A 25,623-nucleotide genomic window follows, 5' to 3' on the forward strand; every position below is an offset into this window, starting at 1 on the left:
TCCTGACTGTGATGGATTAAATGGGACAGACTCCCTCTACCCCCCTGGATTTATGTTTAGCTCATTGGAAAGATGTACAGGCAACAGCTCATAATCAGAGTGTGAGTGTCCGCAAAAAGAACTCTGCGGACCCCCACCCAGCCTTCTTCAACAGAAAATTATTTGGGTGTGCTAAAATGTTTTGCTAAAACTATCAAGCCCTGGAAAATGAGGCTGGCGAATGCTAAAATCATTGTTAAAAGTTTTGTCTTAAAATTTGGGTGTTGCAGGAGTAAGATTGGCAAAAATACTTCTTGCCACTGGAAAATGTACGGCCGATGTTTATTTTGCGCGCTTTAAGATCTTTTGAATATGTATGTGTGTGCATGTGTGAGTGTGTACATGTTCAAGACTGCTAGTATGATGTAAAATTGAGTGAGTTTAAGTTTAATTCAAATGGTCATCAAGTTTGGGCATTACCAAATGCCTTAAAGGATTATTGCATTGTTTTAAAGAGGAACTATAGTTAAAAAATGTTTCTTTATTTAAAAAAAAAATCAGGGCTATGTGTCAGAAATTTGGATGTAAAGGTTTATCACTGTTAAAACAAAAACAATAAAAACCTGCTTGGGTTTCTCAGTCAGAGACCAATAGGAAAGGACAGGAAAAACCTAGGACGGGCTTGTGTGGTTATCCACAGGAGTGAGGGGTGATCTGGCAAAGGTGCAGCTTAGCCAGTCCACGTGGTAGCACAGGCCCTGGAGGGAATCCACGTGGTGGGACCAGCCATAAGGGGGCGTCCATTCATGATGGAAGAGGACAAGCTGGCACCAAGACAGTTCATCAAGCTCTGAGGAATAGGATGGAGACAGGCTGTTCGGTAGGACAGGCAGATGGAGGCCTTTCTCTTGTTTCTTTTGTTTTCAGGTGAACATTGGAAACCTGGTGGTAAAAATGAATGATTTGACTGGAATTTCTAAAACTGCCCCTTGAGAGGTACTAAGAATTGGAAGTTTTTTTTAATGGTTAAAAAGTTTATTTACGGGCTAGGGATATGGCCTAGTGGCAAGAGAGCTCACCTCGTATACATGAAGCCCTGGGTTCAATCCCAGAACCACATACACAGAAAATGGTCAGAAGTGGTGCTGTGGCTCAAGTGGCAGAGTGTTAGCCTTGAGCAAAAAGAAGCCAGGTACAGTGCTCAGGCCCCGAGTCCAAGGCCCAGGACTGGCCAAAAAAAAAAAAAAAGTTTATTTACCTCATGTGATTTGATTCCTGTGCGATTTTTGCAATTTGGATGTATTGAAAAAGCAAAGATGCTGAGACTGGATTTCTTGTGTTTGTAATTCTGGTGAACACTGTTAAAAGTACTTTTGTTATAATTGTTTTGGATATCAGTTTAATGATTCAGGTACTGAATTTTACGTGTATACTGCGCTGTAATAGTAAGACTGTTAACTATCTTAAGTTACATATAATCAGGCACGTATTTAAAAAAAATATATATATACATATATATAATGAGGATAGAAGTAAACTCTCATTAACTCTCTGTATGTGGGAAGAAATGGCAAAATGAGCTAAGGTTTCTCACTACTTTATTGGAAAGCTGAATGGATAAGTATTTCTAATTTTGTAATTGTAATTCTTACATTAAGGAAAAATTGTCATTTGAGTTCAAAGGTCTTCATGCAGTAACTGGGACTGAAGGAAAAAAAAAGGCTCTTTTAAAACAGGCAGTCCAGGGGCTGGGAATATGGCCTAGTGGCAAGAGTGCTTGCCTCGTATACATGAGGCCCTGGGTTCGATTCCTCAGCACCACATATACAGAAAATGGCCAGAAGTGGCGCTGTGGCTCAAGTGGCAGAGTGCTAGCCTTGAGCAAAAAAGAAGCCAGGGACAGTGCCCTGAGTTCATGGCCTAGGACTGGCCAAAAAAAATAATAAATAAATAAATAAAAATAAAACAAAAAAAACACCAAAAAACAGGCAGTCCGAAGGCAAAGGGCGTTACCTGGTTTCAGAATGCCTGTAAGCTTCAGACTTTTTCCAATGCAGATAAAAGCTAAAGTGTTAGTGTTAAAGCAGAGGTTAGTAAGTAAAAGGCTTTGGAAATCAAGAATGCATTTCTTTCTTTTTTTTTTTTTTTTTGGCCAGTCTTGGGCCTTGGACTCTGGGCCTGAGCACTGTCCCTGGCTTCTTCCCGCTCAAGGCTAGCACTCTGCCACTTGAGCCACAGCGCCACTTCTGGCCATTTTCTGTATATGTGGTGCTGGGGAATCGAACCCAGGGCCTCATGTATATGAGGCAGGCACTCTTGCCACTAGGCTATATCCCCAGCCCCCAAGAATCCATTTCTAGATAAGAAATTTGGAAGTAAAATTGTCCTAAATGATTGTTGCAAAATGAGAAAAGGGAAAAGTAGGGCTAGCAAAATGAGTGTTTAATTGCCATTCCAGTTTGTTTGTAGGTTTTTTTTTTTTTTTTTTTTTTTTTTTTTTGGCCAGTCCTGGGCCTTGGACTCAGGGCCTAAGCACTGTCCCTGGCTTCTTCCCGCTCAAGGCTAGCACTCTGCCACTTGAGCCACAGCGCCGCTTCTGGCCGTTTTCTGTATATGTGGTGCTGGGGAATCAAACCTAGGGCCTCGGGTATACCGAGGCAGGCACTCTTGCCACTAGGCTATATCCCCAGCCCTGTAGGTTTTTTTTTGTAACAGTTTCCAGCAGGCCCACAGAGAAGGACAGATGATTCCTACAAGTTTGTCAAGATGTATCATTGGCCCTTAATAAGTTCCAGGTAACAGCATGCTTAAAAACTATTTCTCTGTGGACCACCTTGTTGCTTTAATTGGAGTAAAGTGGCCTTTTGTAAGACTCATTGATCTGAAATCTGTGGTTCAAAGCCAGCCCAGGCAGAGAAAGGTCCCTGTGAAAGTCTTGTCTCTAGCTGGCCAGCAGAGTGCTGGGAACAGAGTCGTGAGTCGCTTTGAGGCTCAAAGTGGTAGGGTGCTAGTCTTGAGCTGGAGAGCTGAGGGACAGCACTCAGGCCCTGAGTCCAAGTCCAGTGATGGACCAACAGAAATGCCAAAGGTGCATTTATACCAGCATGGAAAAGTCACTCCTGGGACAAAAGTGATGGAGCATCCAGAGGCAGTAAGCCACTGCTTAGATGGCAGAGATGGTGTCAGATCCTAGAGTCACTCCTGTTTGGCCTTTCAAAAGTTAATCAGAGCCAGGAGGTCCTAGAAGAATAGTTCGTAAGCATGCCTTTTATTGCCCATGTCTATCTACTTTGTAACTGGACAGGAACTTGCCAGTCATCTTTGGTAGTTGGTAGTAAAGCTAAGTTTGTTAAATGGAAGATAGTTTAAAATCCCAACCCCCCTGCATCTACTCAAAGACCTGACTGGCAGTGAGAATTTTAAGCTGATACATCTTCTCAGGAAAGAAAATTCGTGGATCTGAGATCTTGTCCTTATTGAGATCTAAGGCCTGCAAAGGTAGTTTAGGAATTGTTACATCATCAGTTTCCCCATCCAGAGAGGAAAATTCTTTTACAAGCCAGAGTGCTAAAAGACTACCATGTTATATCCCAAGAAGAGGTCTGTGCAGTTGTTAAAAGGTTAGCTATTTACTCCAGTTTGGAGTAAAGTTCCTAGTAACATCTAGTCCTGACAACCCCTCGGTAAAGTAGGTAAGGATCTATAGGTTCCTGGCTAGGTCCCTGGAGTGAGCCTGAAGAAGTTACAGAAGATGGATGATCTCCACCCATCAGCTCTCCCTTCAAGATCAAGGAACCAGAGTCGTAAAAAAAATAATAATCCTACCCTTATTGGAAATATTTGATTACTAAAAGTTATTGCCTTGGAAAAATTTTGGCCAAAGGCCATTGCCTAAAGCTGTCTTGAAATTCAGTGATGTTCCAGCCTACAAAAGCTTAAGAAGCAGCCAGGAAAATTCTAGGAGATTTCACTAAAGTCAGGCTTTAACTTAGGTTAAGCTTCTCTAACCAGTTTATGGAGAAAGTTGCAGGCAACCCAGCAGAAGGTGTGACATTCTACTGGAGCCACTGGGAGCCACTGCTGCCTGACACCACCATGGCCTCTGCCCATTCCATTTGAGTGAGGATCAAGGACGGCCTAATAGTCATCTGGAAGAATCTAAATCTTCACCCTGAGCACCCCTACCATGGTAAAAACAGATGGGACTCTATCACATGCAGCTGTTTTCTGCTGGAAAGTGCTTTGGATCTGCTGAAACTAAAATTTTGAGGGGACATTCCTTTTTTTTTGCCATCCCTGGAGCTTGCCTCAGGGCCTGAGTACTGTCCCTGGCTTCGTTTTACTCAAGGCTAGCACTCTGCCACTTGAGCCACAGTGCCACTTCTGGCCGTTTTCTATATATGTAGTGCTGGGGAATCGAACCCGGGTCTTCATGTATACAAGGCAAGCACTCTTGCCACTAGGCCATATTCCCAGCCCTGAGGGGACATTCTTGACTGGAGTTGACTGGAGTTAACTAGCTCTATTAAGAAAATTGGATATTGTAAGAGATTTTCAAGTAGACAATTCCATGGAACTGATGGCCTGTTGCTAAATCCAAAGCATGTATGACAGGCTGCAGAGTCACTTCCAGGCAATGCCTGGGGTGGGAGGTGTGTCCAAGTATATTAGAGTGTATCCAGATGAATTAGGGTATGACCTCAGAGAAGGGAGGGAGGTAACTGCCATCAGGTGTGCCAGTTACCAAGGTAACTGGACAGAGATTTAAACTGCTCGGGGCATCTTCATGGAGTCCTCCTGGGGGTGGATCTTACAGATGCCACTGGCCAACCTTAGGCACTTTGAGGCACTGGAAACTGGAGAAATCCACTCTAAAATAGTAACTCATGATAGTTGGCTCTGGTCTGGTTTCTTAGGAGCAGAAGTCCCATGGGACTGACCCTGGCCCCATCTTTGTTTTCCCCAACAGCCTTTGGGTGAAGTCACAGTAAATTGCCTTGATGTAGTTGAGATAAACCGGATTCCACAAACTAGAGGAAAAGACAATGTAGACAGTTTAAAACTCTAGCAGCAAAGAAGCCCCAGGAAATGTAAAGAGGAAAGTTAGTATAGAAAGCCTTGGAGAAAGGGATAGAGGAAATAAAATGGTTTCCTCTGGATAAGAAAGGAATTTGAAAAGTAAGGATTGTCAATTGTCACAGAATGTTCAAAAGTAAGAATTGTCAATTGTCACTGAATGTTCAAGTAAGTCTCTGATGGTCTGAGTAAGTAGAAGAGGGCATGAATGGGGATAAGGAAAGACTTCAGAAAGAGAATTGGGGAAGGCAAGTGATTCCCTTTAGATTAGAAAAAGGAAGACAATCCCTAGAAAGTTTGAGTATGTAGCAAATGATATCAGTATGTCTTAAAATTAGAGCTTATGAGTGAAGTTGGTATGTAATCAAATTGGCTATAATATAAATAGGGTCAGGATTGGGGCTTCGGTGTGAAACTATGTTTATCTGTACCTGCATCTGCAGGGCTAAGGGACTTGTGTGATGTCATCTAAATGTAAACCAGAAAGATCTCATGTAATTGCTTGATTCCCCTGCTGAGATGGTCTTGCAAAGAAGGTGAAGCCTGGATTTGCTTCTCATGTGTAGCCTTAGGAAAAGGGTGCTGTTTTTATGCCAATCAATCAGGAATCATTAGGGAAAGCTTGGCATTTGGTAAAAATATAACAGAAAGCAAAAAGGAGAGAGCTGGTATCAGCCACTGTTCTCCTGGTCACCATGGGCAACTCTCCTGATAGCTGTGTTGACAGGCCCTTTGGTTCTACTACTTTGGGCCCTAACTCTTGGCCTATGCCTTATCTCAGTACCAGCCCCTAGACATGCAAGCCAATGAAATGGACAGAAGGGAGCCATGATTGGCTCCCAAGGTACCTAAGAGAAGGGGGAACATGTAGAGCCAGAGTGAAGGACCAGAGTAACCCCATATTGTACTAAGACCCCATTCTGTTTTTGTTTGTTTGTTTGTTTTTGTTTTTTGCCAGTCCTGGGCCTTGGACTCAGGGCCTGAGCACTGTCCCTGACTTCTCTTTGCTCAAGGCTAGCACTCTGCCACTTGAGCCACAGTGCCACTTCTGGCCGTTTTCTATATATGTGGTGCTGGGGAATCCAACCCAGGGCTTCATGTATACGAGGCAAGCACTCTTGCCACTAGGCCATATTCCCAGCCCTAAGACCCCATTCTGTACCTGACTGACCTTACTGTAAGCCCTAAAGACCATAAAGCGCCCTGGGACAGGGAGTTCTCAGAAAAACCATAAACACCCATAAGAGTGACCGGCAGAGAAGAAAAACAAATTTTGGAGTTATGCCAGGACTCCCCCACCCAGATGTGGTTTCCAGTATCTAATTAAAAACCTGCAGCTGTGCACGTATCCCCCTTGCTACACCCCTATGGCTTAACCAATCAATTTTAAATGCGTCAGTCCCTTGATCTGACCAATGACCTTTTCCAGATTCCTTCCTGCCACCAAACGCGCCAAAGATGCTTTAGAATTATTTTATAATTTTCCCGTGGTGTGTGTTGATTTGTTAAAAGATGCTATGATGTATGCTAAGTCCCTGCCTTCCCCAAAGAATGTATAAAACAGCTGGAAGCCCTAGGCTCAGGGCCTCTTAGCATCATCAGCATGCTGTGTGCGAAGGACCAAGCTAGCTCAAAATAAACGCCCTTTTTGCTGCTTGCATTGGTCTTGGTCTCTGGAGGTCTTTCGGGGGATCTGAACCTGAGCATTTCAGGAGTCAGGATTGCCTCCAGGCTGTTTACTGTGACTCCACCCACAGACTGCAAAGACCAGTTTAACACAAGACTTAAAGTTAAAATAGTAGTCAAAAGCAAGTAATTTTGAAATGATGCCAGTTTTTACATGTTTTACCAACAGACATACATACAGACAGTTGTGCACAAGCTTTGGGGCATGCTTAGAATTTTTTTTTTCATTGGCCATGTAAGTTTTCTGGAATTCCAGAGGCAAAATGATATTATTTTGCCCATACTTTAGAACCACATGGTCAGAAAACAAAAACTTTTCCAGCAAACAAAAATTTTCACAGATTATATGGCGAGGAAATGGAGAAGCCACATTTTGAGAAACCAGTTCAGCTCCAATGGGGAGCTGAAGTGGGATGCTATGACCAGAGAAGGTCCAGGAGATGTGAGACAGGACACGAACAGAACACAGACACGTGACAGGGGGCGTAATGTTGGTGGAGCTGGTCAGACCCTTAGCAGGCTCACAGCAAGACACCTTCACCTCTGAGCATTTGAATTGCAAGGTGGCAGTTAGAGTTCAGGGTGGGGGGCAGGGTTACCGGGAGCTTGAGTCTCCACATCCCAGCCCTGCCTGGAGGAATTTGGCACGCCCATTACTTTGGGGGATGGGTGGGCTTCCACCTCCAAGAGTTTTTTTGGAACCTTGATGGAACCAAGATGGTGCTTGCTGAAATCAATTCGGATTTAGCCAACAACAAGCAGAATTTAACCAAATCTCCAAGCTTAACAAGCATCAATAACAAGAAAAGAAAATCTTTCTTCGTGTCTTTCAAAGCAGATGTTAAACATTGGTACCTTTGGAAGATAGTCCCAGCCCATCCTATATCACAGGTAGACAGGCAGAGTTTAGAGAGGCAGAAAGAGAGAGAGAGAGAGAAAAACTCCATCTGTCAGAGCACTCATAGAAGTTTGTGGTGGATGGAAGTAGAGCACTCGGTCAGAAGTTACCTTGGTGGTCCTCTGGGTGGGGTTAGGACAGCAGAATAGGTCCCGGGGGCAGCTTGGACCCCCCAGAAATGGGGGAGCAAATCCACCAGGGAACCTATCCCGGGTTTAGCACCAATGAAAGGATATGTCCTGGCCATTCCAGGGGACCATGCGGAGATAATCATAGACAGAAGAAGAAGGTTCATAAGGAGGTTTATTAGTGGGGCCATAGTTCCCACAGGGGAGGGAGCTACATGTCTGCACCTTATCCAGGTGTCAGCTTCTCTCTCAGGGGGTAAAGGGGAAATAAGTAGGTAGTGAGTAGTGTTATGCCCAAGTCGCGAGAAGACCACCAAGAAGACCACCGAGAGCCAGACGTTCTGAAATGCAAAAGCAAGGCTTTATTCAGGTGAGCTGCAGATCGGGCCTCGTCCTACCCACTGACACAGTGGAGGTTAGGAGGAAGGCCCCAAGCTGAGAGTTCACAGGGCTTATAAAGGCAAAAAACCAAAGTTACAGCAATCAGGTGTTCTCAGGGCTAGAGACATTCTGGGGTGATTAGAGTTAAGCATTCCCAGACGGTTAGAGTTAAGCAGGGAGTTTCATGACTAGCTGGGCCCTAATAAGCTTGTTCTACTAGCCAGGATAATTGGTGGCCTCGGTTTGCTCACAGGGACTGCTTATCTCAGGTTCCCGTAGTAAAGTGGGGCCTGACTTCAAAATGGCTTTACTCTGGCTCTTCAAGTAGGAGTGGCTCATTAGGTATGGGTAGATCTGGGGGCTAGTGGGAGGAGCTGAGGACCTGAGGCTAGGGAAATGCTAACAGGAGAAAACTTGGTGTTTGGAGCTTGGCCCTCCCCACAGGTTACCACCCCCCCCCCCCCCCCCCCGCAGTTGAAAGCCCTGCCACTTGGACTTCAGGGAGTATGTAACACCCAGTCATTCTAGTAAGTGTTTATACTGCCCCTCAACTTTCCATGCTAGCCGCAATGTGACTAAGTAAGTCAAGACAGAAAGGACTGTTGGCCAACTTACCCTTAGCATGCATCCCACTGAAACTGCCAGCCAAAGGCTAGGTAATGCTGGTTAACCTAAAATGGACTCAGTTGGTCTGTGTGTGTGTATGTGTGTGACTTCATTCTTTTACCCTCAAAGATTCTTGACATTAAATAAATACATAAATTTCACAGTATTGTGATGTAGTTATACTTAACTAAAGTCACACTTTTTTTTTTTTCTGGTCCTGAGGCTTGAACTCAAGGCCTAGGCTCTGTTCCCTAGCCTCTCTGTGCTCAAGGCTAGCGTTCTACCACTGGAGCCACAGCACCATTTCCAGCTTTTTCTGTTTATGTGGTACTGAGGAATTGAACACCTAGGGCTTCATGCATGCTAGGCCAGCACCCTACCACCAAGCCACATTCCCAGTCCCACAAATTTGAACCTTCATAATGATAAGCATCATCATTCTAGTCTACAATGTTTATGAACGCGACCTACATTAACTAAAACTATTTCTTCCAGAGCAGGTGGTATGTACATTTCTTTCCTTTTGCTTATCAACTTGCTTATCAGCTGTTCCCTCCTTCTTTCTCATTCCCTCCCTCCCATCACTGCCCTTGATTTGCTTAGTTCACTTTGATCAAGGTCCAGTGCAGCTGATGGGCCCCTCTGCCGTATTTTTCCACCCACTTTCCACTGATGCTGTGCCCTCCTCCCACCTTCCCTCAGATGTGCATGTGTATACACCATATATGAGATAAAGAAGATACAGTCATCTAAAAACGATAAGACAATTTCAGAAGAGGTCCTTTATTTCCTTGTCTTTGGAGTTCTTTTCAGTCTGTAAATTATTTTATGTACATATGAAGAGCTCCTTGAATCTTACTGTTTGGTGCTTTTCTCCCAAGACTGTCCTCAGGTTTTTTTTTTTTTGTTTGTTTGTTTGTTTTTGCCAGTCCTGGGCCTTGGACTCAGGGCCTGAGTACTGTCCCTGGCTTCTTTTTGCTCAAGGCTAGCACTCTGCCACTTGAGTCACAGTGCCACTTCTGGCTTTTTTCTGTATATGTGGTGCTGGGGAATCGAACCCAGGGCTTCAAGTATACGAGGCAAGCGCTCTTGCCACTAGGCCATATCCCCAGCCTGATTGGCTGTCTTTCTCGTTTAGTAGCTATGTCTTTACCTGTGCAGAAACTTTTTTTTTTCATTTATTGTTAAGGTGCTGTACAGAGGGGTTACAGGGTTTTTCGATTTTTTGTTCTATTGTCAAAGTGTGATACAGAGGGGTTACAGATTCCTATGAAAGGCAGTGAGTACATTTCTTGTTCTACTTGTTACCTCCTCCCTCATTTCTACCCTCCCCCTGGGGTTGCAGTTTCATAAGTAAGGCAATGCATACATTTCTTTTTTTTTTTTTTTTTTGGCCAGTCCTGGGCCTTGGACTCAGGGCCTGAGCACTGTCCCTGGCTTCTTCCGCTCAAGGCTAGCACTCTGCCACTTGAGCCACAGCGCCGCTTCTGGCCGTTTTCTGTATATGTGGTGCTGGGGAATCGAACCTAGGGCCTCGTGTATCCGAGGCAGGCACTCTTGCCACTAGGCTATATCCCCAGCCCTCTTTTTTTTTTTTTTTTTTTTGACAGTCCTTGGGCTTGAACTCAGGGCCTGATCACTGTCCCTGAGCTTTTTTTTTGCTCCAGGCTATCTCTCTACCACTTGAGCCACACCATTTCTGGATTTTCTGGTAATGTGGTACTAAAGAATCGAACCCAGGGCTTCATGCATGCTACCACTAAGCAGCATTCCCTTTAGTGCGTACATTTCTTATCCAACTTGTTGCTTCCTCCCTCATTTTTCCCCTGGAAACTTTTTATTTTAATGTAGTCTCATTTGTTGAGTCTCTTTCCAATCTGTTGTGTCCCTGGAACTTTGTTCAGGAAGTTTCTGCCTGTGCCTGTAAGTTCTAGTGTCTCTCCTACTCTCTCTTGCAATAATTTCAGAGTTTCAGATCTGATGTTGAAGTCTTTAATCCATTTTGAGTTGATGTTAGTGCATGGTGATAGGCTTGGATCCACTTTTAGCTTTCTGCATGTGGCTGACAGTTTTCTTAGCACCAGTAGTTGAAGAGGCTATGTCTTTTCCACTCTGTCTTTGGCTCCTTTGCTGAATATTAGCTGACAGTAAGTATGTGGTTTTATTCCTGGGTCTTCCAATCTATTCCACTGATCTTTGGGTCTATTTTTGTGCCAATACTGTGCTGTTTTTGTTATTATGGCTCTGTAGTAGAGCTTGAAATCTGGTATTGGGATTCTGCCTGCATTGCTTTTTTTGCCTAGAATTGCTTTGGCTATTCTAGGTATTTTGTTGTTCCATATGAGTTTTTGGATTGTTGTCTCTATTTTAGTAAAGAATATCATTGGGATTTTGATAGGGATTGCATTGAATTTGTATATAATTTTCTTCCCAAAACGGCATTTTGGCCATTTTCAGAATATTGATTCTATCATGATTGATTCTATCCATGAGCATGGAATGTCTTTCCATTTCCTGGTGTCCTCTTTGATTTCTTTCTTTAGATTTTTATAGTTTTCATTAAATAGATCCTTTACATCTTTGGTTAGGTTAATTCCTAAATATTTTTTGTTTTTTAGGCTATCGCCAATGGTGGTGTTTTCATGATTTCCTTTTCTGCTTGTATATTATTGGTGTACAGAAAGGCTACTGATTTTGTGGATTTTGTGTCCTGCTGCTTTGCCAAAATGTTTTAGTAGTTCTAGGAGTTTGGGAGTGGAGTTTTTTTGGGTTGTTCAGGTATAAGATCATGTCATTTACAAATAGGAATAATTTCTTTTTTCCCTATATGGATCCCTTTATTGCTTTATTGCTCTGGCTAAGGATCCCAGAGCTACATTGAAGAGGAGTGGAGAGAGTTGGCATCCTTGCCTTGTTCCTTATTTTAGGGGAAATGGTTTTAGTTTTTCTCCATTAGTATGATATTAGCTGTTGGCCTGTATTGTTTTAAAGAATGTTCCTTCTATTCTTATTTTCTCCAGAGCTTTTAACAGGTGTTGTATTTTGTTGAAGGATTTTTGGATATGGACTGAAATAATGATGTGGTTCTTGACCTTGTCTCTGTTAATGTGGTGAATTACATTTATTGATTTTTTTTTTTTTGGGCCAGTCCTAGAGACTGGGACTCAGGGCCTGGGCACTGTCCCTGGCTTCTTTTTGCTCAAGGCTAGCACTCTACTTCTTGAGCCACAGTGCCACTTCCAGCCTTTTCTGTTTATGTGGTGCTGAGGAATTGAATCCAGGCCTTCATGCCTGCAAGGCAAGCACTCTACCGCTAAGCCATATTCCCAGCCTCATTTATTGATTTTTGTATGTTAAACTAGCCCTGCATCTGTGGATTGGAGCTTCCTTGGACATAATCTATGATCTTTTAAATTTGTTTCTGGATTCTTTTGGCTTTTTTGTTTTGTTTTGTTTTGTTTTGCCAGTCTTGGGGCTTGGACTCAGGGCCTGCGCACTGTCCCTGGCTTCTTTGCTCAAGGCTATTGCTCTACCACTTGAGCCACAGTGCCACTTCAGGCTTTTCAGGTGCTGAGGAATCAAACCCAGGGGTTCATGCATGCTAGGCAAGCACTCTACCACTAGGCCACATTCCCAGCCCTGGATAATGTTTTATTGAGGAACTCTGCACCTGTGTTCATCAGAGAGATTGGTCTGTAGTTCTTTTTTCTTTTTTTATTGGATCCGTACCTGTTTTGGGATGAGTGTGATATTGGTTTCATAGAATGAGTTTGGGACTTCTGCTTGTTTCACAGAAGCACTTGAAGAGTATGGGTATTAGCTCTTTTAAAAAGTCTTATAGAATTCCATGGTAAATCCATGTGGACCTGGGCTTTACCTTATTGGTAGACCTCTGATTACTTCTTCTATCTCATTGTATGCTATTGGTTTATTTAGTTGGTCTATGTCTTCTTGGTTCAGTTTGGGCAATTTATATTTCTCTAGAAATGTATCCATTTCTGCTAGGTTTTCCTTCTTTAGTGAGTATAGACTTTGGAAATAGTTCTTTATGATTGTTTGGATGTTTTGGTTGTTGTAATTTTTCCTGTGGAATCCCTGATCTTATTGAGTCTCCTCTCTCTCTCTCGTTAATCTTGCAAGAGGTCTGTCAATTTTATTATTTTTTTCAAAAAAGTTTGTTTCAGAGGGAGGGGGGTATGAGGGACAAGGTAACAAACAGTACAAGAAATGTATCCAATGCCTAACGTATGAAACTGTAACCTCTCTGTACATCAGTTTGATAATAAAAATTTGAAAAAAAAAAAAGAAAAAAAAGTTTGTTTCATCAATTTTATGTAGTTTTTAAATATTTCTATCTCAATGATTTCTGCCCTAATCTTGGTTATCTCTGCCTAGTAGCTTTATATTTAATTTTTTTCTTGCTTTTCTAGAAGTTTTAATTGTACCATGAGATTATTTACTGGAGCTGCCTCTGTTTGCTTAATCTGTGCCCCTCAAGCAGTACTTTTGCTATGTCCCAGATGTTTGTTGTGAAGTATTTTCTGTTTGTTTTTTTTTTTTTGCCAGTCCTGGGCCTTGGACTCAGGGCCTGAGCACTGTCCCTGGCTTCTTCCCGCTCAAGGCTAGCACTCTGCCACTTGAGCCACAGCGCCGCTTCTGGCCGTTTTCTGTATATGTGGTGCTGGGGAATCGAACCTAGGGCCTCGTGTATCCGAGGCAGGCACTCTTGCCACTAGGCTATATCCCCAGCCCCGTGAAGTATTTTCAGTTTCATTGAATTGTAGGAACTCTCTAATTCCTTAATTTGTCTGTGATCCAGGTATTATTCAGTAGCTTGCAATTCAGTCTCTATGTATTTGAGTAATTTATGCAGTATGCTTTATTGTTAAGAGCTAGTTGGATTCCACTATGATTGGATAGGATACAAGGGATGTCAATCCTCTTGAATTTGCTTAAGCTCTTTTATTTACTTTTTATTTTTTTTTATCGACCCAATTTGGTAGGTTTATTATAATTTTTCCTAGTTAAATATGTCAGTAAGAAATGTGAGAGAGTAATACAAATGCCAATATGTATAATCCTTACAAGTCAGAGATAATTAGTAAATATACAAATACATTTCAATTTTATTCTTAAATCCAGCAGATTATTTTGTAACTTTTTATTGCTATAACAGAAAATTGCTATATAACAGAAAATCATTTAAAAATATATGATGGCTATGTAACAGAATGTGCATAAAATGACTTATTATTCAATATTTGAGTTTACAAAGTAAATATATGAGATGTATTTATAGAACATATTATATAAATGGTTATATAAAATATACAAATAAAATAGTTTGAAATGTTAATGGTGGTTTTTTGTTAATAGTGGTTTCACTTTAGGAAACCACTTAAGTTTAAGAAACTTTCACTTTTTTATTTCTCACATATTCTGTACTCAATTTTTCTCATATACGTTACTTTTATAATAGAAAACAGAATTTTTATTCCTCATTACAGAGGAAGTGTGATGTTGATTCTATGATCCAAAGGACTTTGTGATTGTTTACATTTATATACTAAAACTACCTTATTTGTCAAATATAAAATAAGTAGGAGAGATAATGCAAATAATAGATTTAATATTTTTCTTAAAAAGAGAAACATAACAATAAAACACATCACAGTATGCAGTGAAACAATCTAAATAGATGATGAAAGATTTTATAAAATGTTTATATATATTGCACACTAAAACATTTCCATACCTCTTTAATTTGTCAAAGTAATGCATTTTTGCTAGAACCTTCTTCTTTTTCCTGGTCTGGTAATAACCTTAAGTACTCTCTGGATCTATGTGGTTTAAGGTTCATCTTGACATACAGTCTTTCCTAAAAACTATCCAACAGTATATTCAAAGTTCTAAGCAGGATGCCCGTATTCTCTTCTGTGTCTTGAAATGTGTATGTTTTTCCTGAATTAGTCCATATGTGAAAACCAGCTGACTCTGTCCTTTTAAGAGGTCTTTTACTGGCTGTATAATGCAACCCTGAAAGAATTCTTTCTGGGAAGTTTCTGGTCCAAAAACCTTGGAAAAACTGAATTTCTATACCACTTGTCCAGCATTTTTCAAACTTAACCGGTCAAGAATGCTTTGAGGATCTTTCAACAAAACAGTCTGTGAGTCTAGAACATGCACACAGCCCTCAGACTCATGTTCTTTTTTGAACTGTGAATGGTCTTATTCGGAGATAAACTTGGAGACAATCTTTAGATGCCAAATTGTTTCTTGAGTGTTTGATGCAGCTAAGGAAAATTCATGAGAGAGATCAAGCTTAATGCCATCAAAATTTATTCCCGAAGGTCTTGCAAGTGGGTCAGCACTAAAAACGTAAGATGGTCTAGGAACCCCATCTTGATTCAAATTACATTTTATTCTGGTGCGCCCAATTTCAAATTCAAATGATGGCGGCTGCGCTTAAGCTCTTTTAAAACATTTTAAAACATTAAGCTCTTTTAAAGCATTTAAAATCAGCCCTTTGCTACTCAAGTCTGTTTGGTGTTTTATTTATTTATTTTTTCCAGTCTTGGTACTTAAACTCAGGGCCTGAACACTGTCCTTGGCTTTTTTCTGCTCAAGGCTAGCACTGTACCACATGAGCCACAGAGCCACTTTGGCTTTTTCTGTATATGTGGTGCTGAGGAATCAAATCCAGGGCTTCATGCATGGTAGGCAAACACTCTACCACTAGGCCACATTCCCAACCAAGTCTAATGTTTTTACTATGATGTGTCTAGGAGTGTTTCTTCTAGGATCCTGTCTATTACGTCTTCTGTATGTTTCTTTTATGTGGGTGAGATTTTCTCTTTTATGATTGGGGAAATTTTCTGTAATTTATTGAGTAAGTGTTGCATCCCTCTATTCCTCCTCCTCCTCAATGCCAATTATAGGAAGATTAGATTTCTTGCCCATGCCAATTTTTGGACTTCCCTTTGGTTAAATTTTGAGTATTTTTCCCCCATATCTATGATTCTCTGCTCCAGCTTGTCTTCAACTCCTGATATTCTATTTTCGATCCCACTTATTTTGTTACCTATGGCTTTCATTGTAGTTTGCATAGTGGAAATTGAACCATTTATGGTTCAATTAGTTTTCAAAGTATAAATTTCATTTTTTAACGAGGTATTTGCCCTATCCATTTTTTGTCTGCTTTTTTTTTTTTTTTTGCCAGTCCTGGAGCTTGACTCAGGGCCTGAACACTGTCCTTGGCTTCTTTTTGCTCAAGGCTAGCACTCTGCCACTTGAGCCATAGTGCCACTTCTGGCTGTTTTCTATATATGTGGTGTTGGGGAATCAAACGCAGGGCTTCATGAATACAAGGCAAGCACTCTTGCCAGTAGGCCATATTCCCAGCTCCTTGTCTGCATTTTCTTTTTTGAAGTCATGGAATTCCCTTGAGATTCCTTTGTACTCTTTTTTTTTTTTTTTTCCTAGTCCTGGGGCTTGAAGTCAGGGCCTGAGCACTGTCCTGGCTTCATTTTGCTCAAGGCCAGCACTCTGCCAACTTGTGCCACAGCACCCACTTCTGGCTTTTTCTGTGTATGTGGTACTAAAGAATCGAACCTAGGGCTTCATGTATATGAGGCAAGCCCTCTTGCCAGTAGGCTATATTCCCAGCCCCTTCTTTGTATTCTTGAGATTGCTTTTGGAACTTCCCTTTTATTTCTTTGGCCAATTCTGTCATTGTATCTTTTTTTTTTTTTTTGCCAGTTCTGGAGCTTAAACTCAGGGCCTGAGCACTGTCCCTGACTTCTTTTTGGTCAAGGTTAGCACTCTACCACTTGAGCCACAGCACCACTTCTGGCCTTTTCTATATATGTGGTGCTGAGGAATTGAACCCAGGGCTTCATGTATACAAGGCAAACACTCTACGATGAGGCCATATTCTCAGCCCCATCGTATCTTTTTAATTGTTCTTTTGTCCTCCATTTCTTCTTCGCTCTCACTGAAGTTCTTTCCTGGATTGCTGCTGGCTTTTAGAAGTGGTGTGCTGACTTGACTGTTCATGAATCTTGTAAATCTTTTGTTGTGATTTACCCATTGGGTTCAGGAATATTAGGGGCCGTGTCCTAAGCTCTGCCTGTCAGTGGCAGACAGGTGGCAGCCTTTGCTTGCCCCTGGGGCTGGTTCACACTGGGTCACTGACCCAAGTTGGGTCCCCAGGCTGGCTGGTGCCTGAGTGTACACAGCCCAGGGCTGCTGAAAGGAACTCTATCCAGTCTGTAGCCTGCAGTGGGGACTGAGCCTCTGGGATAGGTGTTGGCTTCAGAAGGGTTGGGCTTCTGATGGGTGCACTGGGTTTTTTTTTTGTTGTTGTTGTTACTTGGTCTTGGGTTGTTCTCTCTCCCTCCAGTGGCCGGTGCTTGGTCCACCACTTGGTCCACCTTGTCTTACGTGTATGTCTGTGTGTTCCGTCCTCTGTCGATTAGCGCCTCAAGATGGCAGTGGGTCCAGCGGCTCCCTCCAGGGGCCAGCGCCTCCCAACAAGGATGTGCTATTCATGGCAAGAACGTTACCACAATTTGTGCTTCTTGACAGGGGCTGGCATGCAGGTGCACCAGCCTGGCAGATCCTGGTGGATTAGGAACGCTCCTCCCGCTGGCTGCTGCTGACTCTGTGCTCACACTGCAGATCCCAGCTGACCCTGTGCTCACACTGCAGTTCCCGGCAGGATAGCCCTCTGCCAGCTGCTGGCCTGGGAGATACAGGGTCCTACTGCCTGTCAGTGAGTCCCTGTGGCCTCCCACTGACAGCCAGCAAGTGGGATGGGGAGATAGGGAAGGGCTCTGGCCTCTTTGTCCCCTTAACCTGTGGTTTTCCTTCTTGGGCAGGAGAGGGAGAGAGGTCCAGGTCAAGGTCTGTGGGTCACTGCCAGCGCTGGTCTCATAAGGGGCTGGGTGTTCCCGGTGGGGTACTCACTGATCTGGAACTGGTTGTGGGCTGTCTGGTGGTGCTGTGGGAGCTTTCCGGGTCTAGGTTTCACGGTGCCTTGCCTCTGTTCTTGGTCTCTGTGCTGTCCAGGTCCTACGCTGTGGGAGTTTTCTGCTCTGGGTTCTATAGTCTGCTGGTGTCCTTCAGTCCTAGGCAGCTGTGGGTCACTTGTGTGGCCTGGCCATGCTCCGGTGAGGGGTGGGGTCTTCACAATCTTCCATCTTTGTGTGTGCAATTTATGAGCTTTTTTCTTTTCTAGTTCCTGTGATTCTGTTTGTTTGATTTTTCCTTGTTGTCTATCTCCTGGGGGATCTGTGTTGGGACCCCCAACTCTCTATTTGGTTGGAGACAGCTAGGGTGATTCCCTATTGTTTTGGTGCCTCTTGGGCATCCTGTCTTTATCATTAGGTATATGGAAGTAAAAGATCTTCACATCTTAAAATATTTTACTTAAAATACTCCAGGACATCTCTGGGATTTTTTATGTCTTTATTCTTTAAGAGATCTATAAACATTTTATATAAATCTTGAGCAATTCTTTTTACAAATGCTCAGAATTGAAAATCTTTACAAAAGCATAACAGACAAGCCTAAGGAGAGGCAGTAGCTTCAGATAAGACTCACACCCCTGAAGCAGAGTCTCCTGGCAGAGGAAGAGCAGGTTCCACCTCATTAAGCCCTCCTATACCCCCATTTTAGAAGCACTTAATTGCTAGCTGTTCCTGGAGGGTTGGAATGTAACAAGAGACCAAACAGGGAGGAGTCTGGTAGTAACCCCACTGGGGTCGACTGCTTAATTAACATTGTGAAAGACAGAAGCTCAGGTCAACTCCCAGTACCCCATCTGTGGGAACTGGGTTATACAGCACCAATCTTAAATGGTTTCTGCTTCAGAATCAAATCAACTGTACAAGTCAATTTGTTGTATTATAGTACAACTTACAAGGCTTTGTCCATTTGAAAAAATATTTTCTATGCCAGTTAAAACCAGAGGCCAAATCTGAAGATCACAACTGACATTTGGTATAACAATTATTTAAGAAAACTGCACCATGGCTGACAATTTTCTCCTGCCAATCAGTGCTACTACTTTAGGTATTAGGGAGCTGGGAGAGCAAGTGGTATATTCTCAGAATATGTTCATATCAGAGTAAAATGCACAGCAATAGTTCCAACAATTTTCACTAGATGAAGAGGTGCAAGAGGCCAGCATTCTATCTCCAGTACAGAAAGAAAAAAAGAGAATGGCCTCAGGTAGGCACCAAACGCCTTACCCTTACCAGCCCCAAAGTGGCTCCTGTATACTTAATACTTAATGGAAAACTTTTACCTAGCTGTAATCCAGTAGAGCTCAAATTCCCATCCATAAGGACTGAACAACTTTATATTCATAAACCAAGTGTTCTGGCTTCAGTTCTCTATGAATTGACCAAATTATTTAGCCTCTAAATTCGTTTCTTCTATTGGCAAAGTGGAGACACAAATGTAAAGTTGATGTAAGACTTGAAATAAGATAACAAAGATACAAGTACTGGATGGTGGCTACACACACACACACACACACACACACACACACACACACACACACACGCACGCATGCTTGCGCGCCTCTGAAAAGACATTTTCATATTAACTGTAATTCCACCAAGTACAGTTTAGTGACCTACAAAAGATGAGTTACTCAAGTACCACACACATAGTGGAGGAGGGTCACAAGATGTCTACATTTCAGTGTATGTGCTGGTACTGGGACTTGAAATCGTGGCCTTGTACACTTTGCCTTTTTATTCAAAACTTGGGCCACATTCCACTTCCAAGGTGTCTACTTTTATAAGGATTGGCTAACAGCACTAAGAAGTAGGCTTCCCAGACAGGACATTAAGACAAAACAAAACAAGGATATATATATGTATATATATATATATACACACACACACACACACACACACACACACACATATATATGCTAAGTGTATCAGAGTCTGTAAAGCCAAATGGCCCACGGGCTTAGAACTGCCATGTTTCAGTGATGAGGGCTATGTATGTAAGGCTGATGTCTTCTCAGTTCTAGTACCTAAAACACATCTTTTCTCTCCTTAGTCATCTTTGAACAGTTTTGTAAATGTAGTACCAAGTCTTTTCCTCATAGAAGACACCTGTCTTCACAGACATAAGCACAAAATACACAGACAGGCCCAAGAATCAAAGAGAAAAGTCCATCATTGTAAAGGGAAATTGAAGGCAGAGGCAGGAGGCATCAGTTCCACAGTACTTCCAGCACATCTCCAGAGATTACACTGTAATCTGTAATTACACTGTAATTACAGTGTAATCTCTGGAGATTACTCTGGAGATTACTGCTGCAATCTCCAGAGATTACAGCAGGGGAGTCCTCTGAGAGCCTGACCCACTTCTTGGCCTCTTAACCCTGCAGGATTTTGTAGCAACTCCAAGACATCCTGACGATCTTTAGCTCTCTTTAGGATGGAGGCAAAGATTTCATTTCTTCTGTAGAAATTTTATTTTACTTCCTGAAAGAAGAAAAGAATAAGCTATCGATTTTTTTCCATTTATTGTAATTATTTCAGTAACAAGATCAACAATCTATCATTCTGAATAGCCTGGGAGTTAAGCCACCATCCCAAGTGAGAGGTCGCATCTAAACCAAAGGCCCCAGTGCTAATGGCTTGGTCTGTGTCTGGGGCACTATTGGGAAGTAGGACTTTAGGAGATGCAATCTGGGGACAAACAAGGGGAAGGTGCATACTATCAAAGTACATTATGCACATGCATGAAAGTATCATACCCAGTATTTTGTACAATTAATATATTTTAATAAAAAAGAATGGAAAACAAATCATAGGGCTTACTCCCCAGAGGCTTCCTAGAGCTCAGGGGAAATATTTTTAAGCTCCCCAGACATCATCTGTAGTAAGAGCTGAAAACCAAAGATTTAATCTAATCCCATGATATAAAGATGAAATAATAATCCAAGCTATAATTTGCCCATGGTCTCTCAGCTAATTAAGGAGAGGATCCAATTAAGGGCACACCTGTTAAAGACCAGCATGTGCACACAGTGTTATTACAGTCATACCCTCCTCTGCAGTATCATACAGGACAATTTAACTACAAATGAAAAAAGTAATTAAAAATACTTTCTCTATCAAGTATAAAATTAAAAAAGCCGGGCTGGGAATATGGCCTAGTGGCAAGAGCGCTTGCCTCCTACACATGAAGCTCTCGGTTCAATTCCCCAGCACCACATATATGGAAAATGGCCAGAAGGGGCACCGTGGCTCAGGTGGCAGAGTGCTAGCCTTGAGCGGGAAGAAGCCAGGGACAGTGCTCAGGCCCTGAGTCCAAGGCCCAGGACTGGCCAAAAATAAATAAATAAATTTTAAAAAACCTTCCAAGAATATCTTCTTTGTCTTCAGAGTCTCTAATTCACATACTTTTTTGTTTTTGTGCCCATCCTGGGGCTTGAACTTAGGGTCTGGGCACTGTACCTGAATTTCTTTTGCTCAAGGCTAGCCACAGCCCCACTTCCAGTTTATTGGTGGTTAAATGGAGATAAAAGTCTCACAGACTTACCTGCCTGGGCTGGCTTCAAACCACGATCCTCAGATCTCAGCCTCCTGAGTAACTAGGATCACAGGTGTGAGCTAACAGCACTCAGTGAACCCTTATGTTTTTGTTTTGTTTTGTTTTGTTGGCCAGTCCTGGGGCTTGAACTCAGGGCCTGTGCACTGTCCCTGGCTTCATTTTGCTCAAGGCTAGCACTCTACAACTTGAACCACGGTGCCACTTCCAGCGTTTTTCTATGTATGTGGTGCTGAGGAATCAAACCCAGGGTTTCATGTATATGAGGCGAGCACTTTACCACTAGGTCATATTCCCAGCCCCAGAATCACAGTTTTTATAAGAGTCACATCATGATATGGAAATATATACCATCAAGAGATAATTCTGGGAGCTTCTTCTCTAAACAGTCAACAGACCATTCTGATGGGAAACCTGACCTCTGAGCAAAGAGATTTTCTCCAGCGCACTGGAGCTGGGATCAGAGTTCTGGTCATTGGTCTGTGGTTACACGGCGCACCTATGGGTTACACTGCTGAGTTTGCTGGAAAGCCCTGTGCTGGACCTTGCATACTGCACAGCTCATTAGCAGTCCTGTTTATTTTTATTTTTTTGCCAGTCCTGGGGCTTGAACGCAGGGCCTGGGCACTGTCCCTGAGCCTCTTTGTGCTCAAGGCCAGAACTCTACCCTTGAGCCACAATACCACTTCTGGCTTTTTCTGAGTAGTTTATTGAAATAAGAGTCTCATACATCAGTTTTATAATAAAAACTTAAAAAAAAAAAAAGAGTCTCATAGACTTTCCTGCCCAGGCTGGCTACAAACTGCAATCCTCAGATCTCAGCCTCCTGAGTAGCTAGGCTTACAGGTGTGAGCCACTGGTGCCTGGCACAGCCCAGTTTATATAAAAGGAAAACAGCAACTCACCAAGACTCCGCAAAATTCTATTCACTCCACTGGGTTCAGACTCAGGGATTGTTTGCAAATACTGCAGAGCTCGAACCTCAAATAAGCCTGTGAAGAAAACTCACATTGGCTAAACTGTCCAACATCGATCATGTGACGGGAAATTAGTGAAAAATCTAAGGTTTTTTTTTTTTTTCTTCCATGAACTTAGAGCCTTGCACATGCTAGGGAAGTACTCTACCACTGAGCTATATCCCTAGCCTAAAATTCTGTTCTCTCTTTCTTTTTTTGGTGCTCTTTTTGGGGCTTGAACTCAAGGCTGGACACTATCCCTTAGCTTTTTTGCTCAAGGCTGGCAACTCTACCACTGGGGCCACAGGCTTCATTTCTGGCTTTTTTGCTGATTAATCAGAGATAGGAGTCTCACAGATTTTCCTGCCTGGGCTGGCTTTGAACTGAGAGCCTCGACTCTCAGCCTCCTGAGTAACTAAGATTACATGCATGAGCCACCAGCACAGTGTATAATATACCAGACAGTGTATTATTTCTATAGATAAAACAATATCAAACAAATTTCAAGCCTTTGTAACTTTGCATGGTGGCTTCATATGGTTTTACTTTTGCTTGCTGTTTACATTACCTTCAAACCTCTCAAGAAGGCATGAGAAAAAGAGAGAACTTGCTGGTGGAAACTGACCTTTGACACCACTTTTCCGAAGTTCTCGGTCCTGGATGAAGCCTGCAAACATCTGAGTCTCCATGAAGAGGTCTAGGAAGTGGCGGACACTCCGGGAGGTGTGGGACTTGCGGAATGGCTCCCTCAGGAACAACCGCTCCCCACGCTCAGTGACTGTCATATTCAAAGAATAGTGTCCTACAAGCTCCACAAAAAACCTAACAAATGCTTCCGACACCAGAGAGCTGAGGGTCACATCTGCTTCACAAGGAGAGACAGAGAGGAGAGGAAGGGGAAGAGGAACATTTCAGTTCTGTGTATGAAAGCTGTCACCAATTAGAGGGCTGAGGGTAAGGCAGGAAGCACAGCCAACATGGCTGTGCAATTCAGGGCCTGAAGAGAATTAATGGCTATGTGTTGACCTCGTTTCCTCCTCTTGCCATCTGGCGTGCACACCTATGATTTCACGGTAGCCACACTTTCAAGGCCACAAGGGAGAACCAGGCTCATACCTTGTGAAAACTGCCGCTCCTGAAACAAGATTTCATTTCGTTCTTCCAAAACCTGCAGCAAGGCAGCTTGAAGTTTAGGTGGCAGAATTTCACCCTCATCAGAAACCTTGAGAAAGGAAAACAGATTCTGAGTGGGCTTTATAGGAGAACTAGTCATCACACCCCCCAGATTCCCACAGGTGATTCTGCATGTATCTAAGCTGCAGAGGCAGCCTGAAGTTTCCTTCCCTACGTGGAATAGACTCCATGGTGTTTATAGTGTGTGTGTGTGTGTGTGTGTGTGTGTGTGTGTGTGTGTGTGTACACACAGTACCATAAATACATACGTGTGTGTGGTTTCAGGTTTTGTTTTTTTTTGCCAGTCCTGGGGCTTGAACTCAGGGCCTGAGCAGTGTCCCTGGCTTCTTTCTGCTCAAGGCTAGCACTCTACCAATTGAGCCACAGCGCCACTTCTGGCCTTCTCTATATATGCGGTGCTGAGGAATTGAACCCAGGGCTTCATGTATACGAGGCAAGCACTCTTGCCACTAGGCCATATTCCCAGCCCAGTTCCAGGGTTTGAACTCAGAAATGCACACTTGCTTGCTCGGTGGCATTCTACTACTTGGGTCACATAGCTAGTTCTGCTTTTTTGCTTGTCCTTATGGAAATAGAATCTCACAGACTTTTCAGCCTGGGCTGGCTTTGAACCATGATCCTCTGGATCTCAGTTTGATAAGGTGACAGGATTGCAGGTTTGAGCCACTGGTGCCCAGCTTAACTATATATATATATATATAATACCTTATCTGGGGCTGGGAATAGGGCCTATTGGTAAAAGTACTTGCCTCATATACAAGGAGCCCTGGGTTCGATTCCTCAGCACCATATATATAGAAAAAGCTGGAAGTGGCGCTGTGGCTCAAGTGGTAAAGTGCTAGCCTTAAAGAAGCCAGGTACAGTGCTCAGACCCTGAGTTCAAGCCCCAGGACGGTTCTTTTTTTTTTTTTTTTTGCCAGTCCTGGGTCTTGAGCCTTTCTGTGCTCAAGGCTAGCACTCTACCACTTGAGCCACAGCACCACTTCTGGCTTTTTCTGTTTATGTGGTGCTGAGGAACGGAACCCAGCACTTCACGCATGCTAGGTAGGCATTCTACCAGTAGGCCACCTTCCCAGCCCTGGTTAGTTCTTTTGACAGTGACACATACTATTTCCTCTTTCCTCCTTTGGGATAAAGAGTTGGAAAGCACAGCCAAGTTTTCAGGTCAGTGCTGGACTAAAATTCATCTATGGGTAGGAACCCAAGTCTTTTCTGAGTCATCTTCTCTAAATACTTTCACCTATTTTTCTGTCAAATCACCTACAGAGATCTCCATCCCCAAACATTCTATAATGGCCGGCTTTGTCACTCACCTCTTGTAAGAACCTGTCTGCACAGAGGTCAACTATCAGCACCTGTGGGAGAAAGAAGCCAGGCTGGTTCAGCAGAGACAGTCACAGACAAGGACGCTGCACGGTGGCCTGGGATCTTCTTTCTCCCAGGCAATGGGAATGGTTGCAAACAATATTAAGTCAACCTTAGACCCCATGTAGAAGCTGACCATCAACACAAACAAACTGAAAATATGATGCAGAACTAGAGATTAGGAGACTAACTGCTGAATGCAGCAGAACAAGAGGAGCAGAGCCAGGGGAGGAGGAAGAGTCTTTCCATAGTGATCTTGGCACTGGCAGGTGTCCATTTAAAAATGGACTCCTACTTCACGTTCTATAATCCCCCATGTAAAAAGAATTAGGTTTCCTCAGAACCAAAAGTTAAAGGCAAACTAACGAAATGATGATATAGTGAAAAAAGTCATTAATATTTTTTAAAAGGCTAAAAAAAATCCCATAAAGAAATACACTGACAATCTTTTTGAACTTTATTTGTTGTTTTTTGTTGTTGTTGTTTTTTTTGCCAGTCCTGGGGCTTGGACTCAGGGCCTGAGAACTGTCCCTGGCTTCTTTTTGCTCAAGGCTAGCACTCTGCCACTTGAGCCACAGTGCCACTTCTGGCCATTTTCTATATATGTGGTGCTGGGGAATCGAACCCAGGGCTTCATGTATGTGAGGCAAGCACTATTACCACTAGGCCATATTCCCAGCCCATACATTGACAATTTTAACCACACTAAAATTAAGAATTCCTGTGCACTGAGAAGTAGAAAATGTGCCAGTGTGGTGGCTCATGTCTAGAA

The 25,623-nt window shown here is 42.8% G+C and overlaps 1 protein-coding gene across 1 annotated transcript in view; it reads right to left on the reverse strand.

The window, feature by feature from the left end:
• Nucleotides 1-20,118: 20,118 nt before the first annotated feature.
• Dennd2c (DENN domain containing 2C) overlaps nt 20,119-25,623 on the reverse strand; it is a 57,345-nt gene continuing 51,840 nt past the window's right edge. The window contains exons 15-19 of the mRNA XM_048351829.1: nt 24,800-24,841; nt 23,409-23,514; nt 22,918-23,154; nt 22,242-22,328; nt 20,119-20,264 (exon numbers count right to left, since the gene is read on the reverse strand). Of these exons, the coding sequence (XP_048207786.1) occupies nt 20,233-20,264; nt 22,242-22,328; nt 22,918-23,154; nt 23,409-23,514; nt 24,800-24,841 (504 nt within the window). The 3' untranslated portion in view covers nt 20,119-20,232. The remainder of the gene's footprint in view (nt 20,265-22,241; nt 22,329-22,917; nt 23,155-23,408; nt 23,515-24,799; nt 24,842-25,623) is intronic.

The sequence above is a fragment of the Perognathus longimembris genome, chromosome 7, assembly GCF_023159225.1.
Source record: "Perognathus longimembris pacificus isolate PPM17 chromosome 7, ASM2315922v1, whole genome shotgun sequence".
NCBI lineage: Eukaryota > Metazoa > Chordata > Mammalia > Rodentia > Heteromyidae > Perognathus > Perognathus longimembris.